We start from the raw sequence: 9,578 nt of genomic DNA, 5'->3' as shown, positions 1-9,578 counted from the left end.
CAAAGGAAGGACGACGCGGACTCTGCAAACCACAAGCAGATGTGTGCTTGCTGTTTCCTCCTCCAGCCCCTTCTTGGGCAAGGAGCGGGCACCGCCTGCTTTCTTCTGGTCACTCCCTTCCTTCCAGGACAGGTTCCTGCCTTACCCGCACTCTCCACGGCCCTTTCTCAGCCCGGGTCCCCCAAACCAAAGGACCCCCGGCCCCCAGAAAGCTCCCCCAGGGTTCTTGGCGTTTCCATGGTTATGGGATCCAAGAGTGGCATCAGGCACGGCAGGGCCCCATCTCCCCACAACCCACCCTGTCTCGATGAAGGGTGTCACTAAAACTGTCACAAACAAGGGGGTGTGGGCCGTCACGTGGCGCCGACTGAGTAATCATATTCTCGCTTCCTTCTTTCACACGGCCAGGCCGTTGGGAGTTGGCTGGGGCAGGACCACCGGCAGGGGAGTGAGACAGCGGTGCCCGGTGGCAGTGGCGTGGGCTGGGTCCTTGTCACCAAAGCAAAGAGGCCACTTCTCCCTGGCCCACAGGGCAGCACCTTCATGCTCTGCTGAGCAGGTAAGTGCTGGCTTGAAAAGCCACAGGGCGTGGCTGGGGTGGCCCAGGGCGCAGCAGGCTGCCGCACAGGAGCTGGTGGCCGCAGCCAGGCCGCCGGGGCCCTTCCTTGGCTGCGGGACCCCGGGAGGGCCGCTCAGGACCACCACCTTCCGGCGTCTCTTCCAGATCCTTCTCCCCCAGCTTCCAACCTGCCTCCTGTCGGATTTGCCAGCAGCCTGCTGGCTTGGGGGGTGGGGGTGGGGTGCTCTGAATTAAAAAACCAGAGCAGCACGGGCATGTCCCTAGAACGCATCCTACCTCTCCTTACTCGGCCCAGAGACAGGCAGGTATTTGCTCAGGGGTAGAAACGGGGTTAGGTCTGGGCGATTCCAGAGTGGGGGAGGGGTGCAGGATTTCCCTGGAAGGTGCTTGCGTTATGGAGCCATTAAAATGTTTTCAAAGATGCATGCTTCATGCTTTTTATGTTTGGGAGAATGAACTTGTTCAAAGCACAGAGTGTTAGGATCAAGATGCTGTTGTTAACAAAGGAGAAAATAATAAAAATGAGAATACTCATTATTTGGGGTGCTTTGGGGGCACTAAAGAATGTTGGGGGGCCGGTGGCTAAAGCCACGATCTGGAATTCTCTCTACCTCTTTCCCAGACCCTCTTGTTTTCCTCGCTCTTCCACCTCTGACTTCCAGACTTTTCAGTAGTGCTGCAGGACACCCTTGGAGCCCTGCCCATGTGCCTGGCACTCTGCTAAGCCCTGGGCATGTAATGTGTCTGACATGAGAGCTGTGGCTCCCGTCCTCTTGGTGTTCATGGGCCAATGTGACACATTTTTAGAAAGCAAACATTTTTAAAAGACTTAAAAATGGGGAGCAAGGAATGATGCCTGGAGCAATCCGGAACAGCTTCTCAGAGGAGGTGGCAAATCCTTCCAGAATTTGCTACTGGACCCGGCCTTGTTGACAGGTGATGTAGAGCCGTGATTATGAGACGGGTTCTGGAGTAGGACAGAACCCGCTAACCTCTCTTATTGGCTGTGTGACAGTCAGGCACAAAGTGGGCCTCAGTTTCCCCATCTTTAACATGGGGTTAACGATAGTGCATGTAGTTCTTGGAACAGTGCCTGGCGCATTGCACACGCTCCGTAAAGGTGCCCGAGAAGGCCGAGGAGGCCCGGCTCTGGATGGCAAACAGGCTGGAGGCAGGCTCGGCGGGCTCCCTCCCCTGCCCCTCTCGGCTCAGAAGGTCAGAGGTACGTCACAGCCTGCCCTGGGCTGGAGATTTTGTTCAGGGACGTGGCTGTGGTTAACGGGCCGCCTGCGCCCTAAGTGCATCCTTATCGTGACAGCAGTGACAACAGTGACAACAGCTGGCCCTTACTGAGTGCCGCCTAGCTGCTCAGCACCGCGCTTTAGCCCACCACGGCCACCCTGGGAGGTGGAGGTGCCAGCCCTGACCTCTTTTCCAGATGTGGATCAGGGAACAAAGATGGCCCAGCTGTGACAGAGCCGGGATTGGATCCCGGTTCGACGGGACCCCCAGGTCAGGTCAGGGGCCTGTACCACTCAGCAGGACTCGGACCTCCGGGGGCACCAGGGGGCCACCTGGGCCCTCGGCGTCTGCAGCCCTCCCTGCCCTGGGGTGGCTGTTTAACCCACACTCGGAAATGCTGGGCCTTTCGGATTCTAAGACCGCAGGACCTAGAACCCCGGGCCTCCGCCTCCAGCTTCCAGACGGCAGGGTCCGCGCCCCGGTGCCAGTGCGGTGCCGGAGCTAGGCGGGCGCCCTCCACATCCTGCCCCTCCACCCAGCCTGGGGGCCGCGCGGCGCTGAAACACCCTGATTTCAGGGTGAAAGACAGGAAACGGGGCCCTCTCTGACCTCCTCCATTGTGCAGCTTCTAGACAAATAGGATGTGGTGGCTTCTTTCCCCTCTCGGAGTCGTGCCCGGGCCCCACTCCTCCGGTAAGGGAGGGCGTTCCTGCCATCCCGGCGGCGAGAGGTGGCGCAGGGGCCTGGAGGTAGTGACGTCCCGCCGGGAGCCTCGCTTTCCTGGTCTGTGTAATGGGAATCGCAGCTGCTGAACGGGCGTGAGGCCCAATAGGCCATCGTGTGGCGAGCTCATGAGAAAGACGTTTTCAATACCCGTAATCAGTTCCTCTTACTTAGGGACCGAACCGCAGTGACTCTACCTGCGAGCCGCAGGTGGCACACTTAGCTCCTCCCCGACGACCCACGTGGCCCCGTGGAGCTGCGGAACTGTGGGGGCCAGTTTGGGGGTTCTATCTGTCGACTGGCCTGGGTGCTCTCCCCGCCGTCTGGCCTGAGGCTCGCAGTGCCCTTGGCCTCCCGGCCGGGCGGGGATCACGCAGGGGTGACCGACCAGCCCAGTTTCCTGGGACTGAGGGGTTTTCCAGGACGTGGGACTTTGGAGCTAAAACCTGGAAAGTCCTGGACAAACCAGGAGTTGGTTGTCCCAGCGCCGATGCGGGCAGGGGGACTTGGGCTTTTCCCGGGGGGCCCGCTGCATCCTGAAGACGGGGGCCGGGGTGTCTCTGCCCCCCCTCAGGGCCCTGCGGTGTCCTTGCCACCCCACAGGAAGGCAGGGGGGGGCGCCACTCACCCCACGCCCAAGACCTTCCTTTCCTCTGCTCCCCTGTCCACAGCCCCGAAGAGGCCCCTCGAAATAAAACAGTCCTGCTGGGTGCCAGGCACCCGCGCAGCATCTCGTCTCATGCTTGACCTTGAAGCAGGATCGCCCCATTTCACTCGTCGCGCCTTCCTCAGAGAGGGTGCGGCCCCTGCACAGGTCCAGGCCATTGCCCACTGGGGCTGAATGTGGGGTCCAGGCGCAGGTCGCTCCCCCGCCCTGGGCTCTCCCTGGGTGCAGGAGACTGCGGGGCGGGTGCAGGGGAGGGGTGCTGGCTTTGGGGCAGCTGAGGGCAAGGGCCCACCTGGGAGCGATGGACCCTGGCCTTCCATGCTGTCTTTCCGGCCGCCAGGCTGCAGAAGGTGGGTCCCCGACTGGCCAGGATGTCCCCCTCCCCGACCCAGGAACTGGGGGCCGGGCTTGGAGTGTTAGCCCCCTTCCTTTCCTTTTCCAGGAAGTGGCTGCGGGTTCTGCCTTCCAGGAAACGAGAACTCCGGGGTGGGGGTGGCGGGTGTGCGTCTTTCATAATTATGAAATTACGTCTTTGAGCCGGTGCTTCTTCTTGAGGCCCTCCACCCCTGAGAAAGCGGGGCCAAGGGTCGGCCATGTACTTCTCCCCAGGTAGGAAGCCCACGCCATGTGCAAAGACACTCCGCCATCCCGAAGGCGGGTTGAGGGCAAAGACTGTGCAGGGGGTGTGTGGGGGAGCACATTTATTAAGCTCTGACTCTGAGCCTGGAATTTTCGAATCCATCATGCCATTGCAGTCTTTCAACAGCCTTATGAGATAGGTACTGCTGGTTATCCCCATTTTATGGATGAGAAAACGGAGGCTCAGAGAGGCAAGGGTGCGTCTCAAGGTCATGCAGCTGGTAAGGGACAGAGCCGGGACTCAAACATGATTTTGTCTGGCCACAGAGCCCGTGTTCTCAACACCGTGTCCTGCCCGGCCCCCGGGAGATACTGGCACGGGGTGGACCCTTCTGCGTTGTCACTGTCAAGGCCCTCCTTACTCTTTCACTGCCCTCCCTCTTCCACTTCGACCCCAACGCCAGCCACAACGCAGCAAGCTTAGCTGCCTTCCCAATCTTGTTCCTTCTTGGGTCTCTCCACAAAGACTTCCAAAATCCTCACTGGTTTCACTCCGATCTGCCACTCACCACCTGTACGTCTTTGGGCAAGTTGCTTCACCTCTCTGAACCTCGGTTTCCTCTTTGTTAAAATCCATTGTGAGGGTCAAATGTGTCTGGTGCAAATGTCACAAAGCTTGGTTGAAGAAATTATTTTAAGATGTGTTCAGATTTGCATCTTAGAATTTATCTGAGAAGCTAAGAGAGGGGAGTGGTTGTGGCTTAGCGATTGAGCACCAGCTTCCCACATCCAAGGTCCCAGGTTCAATCCCCAGGACCTTCTGAAAGAGAGAGCGAGAAGCTAACAGAATTCCAACCAGCATGTAAAGGAGGTCAGACTGGACCTGAAAGCGGAGGTACTCCTGAGTAAGTTATAGTCACTCAAGGAATGAGGTGCGACTGCTCTCTGCTCAGAATCCTGTGAGGTACAGGGGAAGGGGCTGGGAATTATCCAGGCACTGTTCGAAATCACTTTGCACCAACACTATTCTAGGGGTTGTGCTAGTGAAGAGTATTACATCCAGGGGACCCCAGAATCCCTGAATCCTGACCCAGAACACAGCTCTCATACACCTTGGGATTCTCAAGGGGAATCCTAGAGGGGGAATGTAGGCAAATGGAGAGAAAACAAGCAAGTGTGTCCACAAGAGCAAGAGAGCATTAAGATGGCAAGAAGGAAAGGCACCAGCCTTCCTGGCCCCGTGGTAGGCGGCTGGAGGGCGATGCCAGTGGCAAACACAACTATAAGCTTCCTGAGGGTAAGGCTGTTCTGAGAAGTTGTGAGTTTTTTTCCTGGCCCCATACAGTGGCATTAATGGCTCTGGGCCCTTGAGGACTTACAGAGAAAAGTTAACTGAAAGAACCAATGTACATTCCACTGGTGGAAAACTTCCTATGCAAACAAAGTGCTAAGGGCATGCATCACCCCTTTCATCCTCACAACAGCCCATGAATGAGGTAGGTCCTGTCTTCCCCATTTTGCAAGGGAGGAGGCAATCCATGGCACCAAGGAAGGATGCGTATCTGAGGGACTGGCTTGGGCTGTGTGTGGCAGAAGCAGAGATAGAGGGAGGAAGAAAAGAGGGACGTGGTGAGAGGTATCAGGAACAGACTCCAAGAGGCCTCAAAAGTCAACACAAGCAGCTTTACCCTGTAGACCTGGAGTCTCCAAATTTTTCACTCATGCATCCCACCCACGGACAGTATACGACTGGCCTATTTATGAATTATATATAGGTACTACTGTACTCCTATGCTATATTATGAATGTGTACAAAATAGAAATTAAGAAGGAATGACATTTAAAAGTTAATGTAACTAGAAGCTCTAATATTTTCTTTCTATACCCCAAAGGATTGTCTTGCCTAGCAGTAGAAGTCCTAACCGAAAAAGGATAGGGAAGACAATAAAGTTTTCATGAGTCATATAGAGGAAACTGAAGGGGCCCCTGAATGGCTTTTTTAATGCTGATGAATAGTGATAACAGCTACCATTTGCTAAGGGATGCTTGGGTTCTGAGGACGCCGAAATCCGCTTTGCCTGCAACAGGCAGGTGGTGCCTGGACATGCTGCCCAGGGCCGCGGTTGAGGGTGCTTGGCGGGTTGCAGGGTGAAGCTGGCCTGACGCCCTCTGTCCGTGTCTCCCCCCAGGTGCAATGCCTCTGCAACTCCTCCTGCTGCTGACCCTGCTGGGCCCTGGCAGCAGCCACCTGCAGCGGGAGAGTGGAATTCCAGGCCCGCCGCTCACCCGGGCCCGGAGAGACCTGAACGAGGAGCTGGGCTTCACCGCAGACGAGGACTATGAGATCATAGGCACTGACCCCCCAGAAATGATTGAAAATAGCACCTGGGCTCTGTCCCAGAATTCTGAGCCTCAGGCCGTGATGGGAACAGTGGAGCAGAGAGTCTCTGTGGGGCCTGGAACCCCTGAGCCAGCCACTGTGGGCTCTGCTGGCCTGGATGCAGGAACGGCAACCATGGGGAATCCGGACACAGAACTGACCACGCAGGGGATTCCAGCCACACAGGGCTCTCTGATCGTAGAGCCGGCAACTGAAATCTCTTCCATGACAGAGGCTCCAACCAGAGAGGGAGCTCCATCCATGGAGCCGGCCACCATGGAGGCCCTGTCCACAGAGCCTGCAACCACAGAGGCCCTGTCCACAGAACCCACAACCACGGAGGCCCTGTCCACAGAGCCCACAGCCACGGAGGCCCTGTCCACAGAACCCATAACCACGGAGGCCCTGTCCACAGAACCCGCAACCACGGAGGCCCTGTCCACAGAACCCGCAACCACGGAGGCCCTGTCCACAGAACCCATAACGACGGAGGCCCTGTCCACAGAGCCAGCTGCCACAGAAGGCTCCTTTGTGGAACCCAGTGCCACAGTGGTCCTGTCCACAGAGGCCACCACCACAGAGGCCACATCCACCGAACCTGCTACCACGAGGGGTCCAGCCACGTCCCTTCTCGTGACCTCCGACCTGCATTACGACACCACCGTGGCACCCAACAATGCGTCCAATGTCTTCATCCACCAAAGGAAAGACAGGCAAGGTCTTTGGTCCAGGAGCTCCGTGGCCCCTGGCCTCACGAGGGTCCCAGACCGCGTGCCCGTGAAGCAGTGCCTGCTGGCCATCCTCATCCTGGCGCTGGTGGCCACCATCTTCCTCGTGTGCACCGTGGTGCTGGCCATCCGCCTCTCCCGCAAAACCCACACGTACCCAGTGCGCAATTACTCCCCCACCGAGATGGTCTGCATCTCATCCCTGCTCCCGGACGGGGCCGAGGCGCCCGCCCCCACAGCCAACGGGCGCCTGCCCAAGGCCAAGAGCCAGGGGCCGCAGGCGGACCGCGAGGGGGACGACCTCACCCTGCAGAGCTTCCTCCCGTAGCTCCCACCGCTCGAGCAGGACCCCGGCCTCCGCGCTTCCCTCCGCGGCCCGCCGGCCCCGCCGAGCCCCCAGACTGCCACCCCACAGTCCTGGGCTTCCCCGGAGCCCGCTTGGGATGGGGGTCCCCTGGGAAGGCAGCCCCGCAAGACCTAGAGCAGCCAAGCCCGGCGGAAGCCAGGCCGCGGCGGCCCAGGGAGCCTGCGCGGCGCCGCCCGCTCCCCCTCCCGCCAGCCTCCGCGCGGAGCCCGGATGCCCCTGGCTGAGGGCCCCGGCCGCCATTTTGCCCGGAGAGGAGCTCTCCGCCTCCTCGTTGCCACCAATTCTGGGCCCCTTTAGCGCCCCTCACAGCTGTCCTTTTCCCCCCAGGCCACTGGCGTGTCAGCCCACACGCCCAGGAGAAACCTGAAGCGCCCCAGCTCCCGCTGCCGTTGTTTTTTCTCCTGGTTACCATGGTTACCAAACAGGAAGGGGGCCTTTGGGGGAGGCGTAGGGAGGAGCGAAGGGTTCCTGAGGCCATTTCCTGCTGCTCCCCCAGGTAGGGGACGGCTTGGGTCTTCTCGAGAACTGCCCCGGGCACCCAGGGTGCGGCCTCGGCCGGCAGAGAGGGTCAGGGCAGGCTTGGAGAATAGGAGGCTAGACCCTCCTCCGAGGGGTGGTGCCGGCCGCGAACGCGCTTCCACCTGGCGGCGGGAACCCCTGTCCTGCCTTCCTCCCCTCCCCTGCGGCCATGTTCAGGGTGGGCTCCGTCTTGTTCACTGACACGTCCCCACTGCCCGGCTCAGGGCCTGGTACAGCGCAGGCCTTCAGTAAATATGTGGTGAGCAAATGATGGCTGAATCCTTTAACACATCGAGTCTCTATTCCCTGAATTCTGTGTTCCTCAGCGTGGAGGGGCGCGGGGCTGGGGGTCCTGCGCTGTTCACCCTCAGCCCCAGCTCCCTCGGGAAGCCCCCTTCAGGGGCTGTTAAGCTGACCTCGATGTCGCCTCTTGGGCCACCGGGACATGATGGCGGGTGTAGACGGAAGCCTGGCCCAGGACCGCTTGTCCAGCTGCCCCGGGTGACGTTTTGGCCTATAGATTTTGGGTTCTCCAAATCTCAAATACCATCCTTCACATCAAGGCGATCTTTCCAGCAGCCCGCCCTGACCTCTCTGTTTCGAGCCCAAAAACAACTCTCACATGGGTTGGGGTTGGCAAACTTTTTCTTAAAGGGCCAGTCAGCAAATATTTTAGGCTTTCCTGGCCACTCGGACTCCGTTGCAGCTACTCAGCTCTGCCACTGTAGTGAGAGCATCCAGAGACAACACAAAAACAATGGGGCGTGGCTGTGTTCTAATAAAACTTTATTTGCAAAAACGGGCAGCCAGGGGCCAGGTGAGCTCTGTTAGTTGGCCTAGCCCTGGTTTAAGTGGCAGATGACCAGCCATCCCAGTTTGCCCAGGACTTTGCTGGTTTTAGCACTCAAAGTCCCATAACCTGGGAACCTTCAGTCCTGGATGAACCAGGATGATCGGCCACTCTATTTAAGCCACATGTCCAAGGATGCATGTAGCACTCAGTCGAGACGCACATTGACCCTGGGAGGTGGGTGTTACTGTTACCCCATTTGGTGGATCAAAAAACTGAGGTGTAGAGAGGTGAAGTGACCGGTTTGCTGTCAGCAGCTGAGCCGGGATTTAAAACTCATGGTTGGGAAGCAGATGTGGCTCAACCAGTTGGGCGCCCGCTTACCACATGGGAGGTCCCAGGTTTGGGTCCTGGTGCCCCCTAAAAGAAGATGAGCAGATGCCATCCCCACCACCCCTGCCGCAATGAGCAGATGCTACAGGCTAGCAGACGCCGCAGCCCACGGGGAGCAGATGTGGCTCAGGCCATTGGGCTCTCACCTCTTGTGTGGGAGGTCCCGGCTTTGGTGCCTGGTACCTCCTGGAGAAGGCGAGCAAACAATGAGCAGACAGAGGAGAGACCCAACTGGGGGAGGGAGGAGATAAAGAAAAATAAAGTAAATAAATAAATCTTTAAATAAAAAATTAAACACACACACAAAAAGTCATGATCTCCTGCCTCCAGGTCATCTTCATCTAGAAGGAAGGAAACTGATGCTTAAAATGTACACTGTTCTGCCCTCTAGGAGAGTAATGAAATACCTGCAGTGGCTTCTTTTTGGGAAAGAAGGATGAGGAACTACCCACTTGAGCCTGCAAAGAGAGAATTCCAAGAGAGGGTCGAGTCTGGAAGAGAAGGGTGGGGGGAGAAGACGAGAGGCATGATGGGGGCAGGCTGGGGAAGGACGTCACAGGCTACAGGTCCGCTGGGGACAGTCAGCGGGAACTGGGGACCTGGTGCTACA

The 9,578-nt window shown here is 58.2% G+C and overlaps 1 protein-coding gene across 1 annotated transcript; it reads left to right on the top strand.

The window, feature by feature from the left end:
* Positions 1-398: 398 nt before the first annotated feature.
* SELPLG (selectin P ligand) lies at positions 399-9,284 on the top strand. Its single transcript, XM_004470176.5, has 2 exons — positions 399-559; positions 5,981-9,284. The coding sequence occupies exon 2, from the start codon at positions 5,986-5,988 to the stop codon at positions 7,225-7,227; it is 1,242 nt and encodes a 413-aa protein (XP_004470233.4). The 5' UTR covers positions 399-559; positions 5,981-5,985; the 3' UTR covers positions 7,228-9,284.
* Positions 9,285-9,578: the final 294 nt, after the last annotated feature.

This window comes from Dasypus novemcinctus, chromosome 19 (assembly GCF_030445035.2).
Source record: "Dasypus novemcinctus isolate mDasNov1 chromosome 19, mDasNov1.1.hap2, whole genome shotgun sequence".
In the NCBI taxonomy this organism is placed as follows: domain Eukaryota; kingdom Metazoa; phylum Chordata; class Mammalia; order Cingulata; family Dasypodidae; genus Dasypus; species Dasypus novemcinctus.
This window is presented reverse-complemented; position numbering and strand designations above follow the sequence as displayed.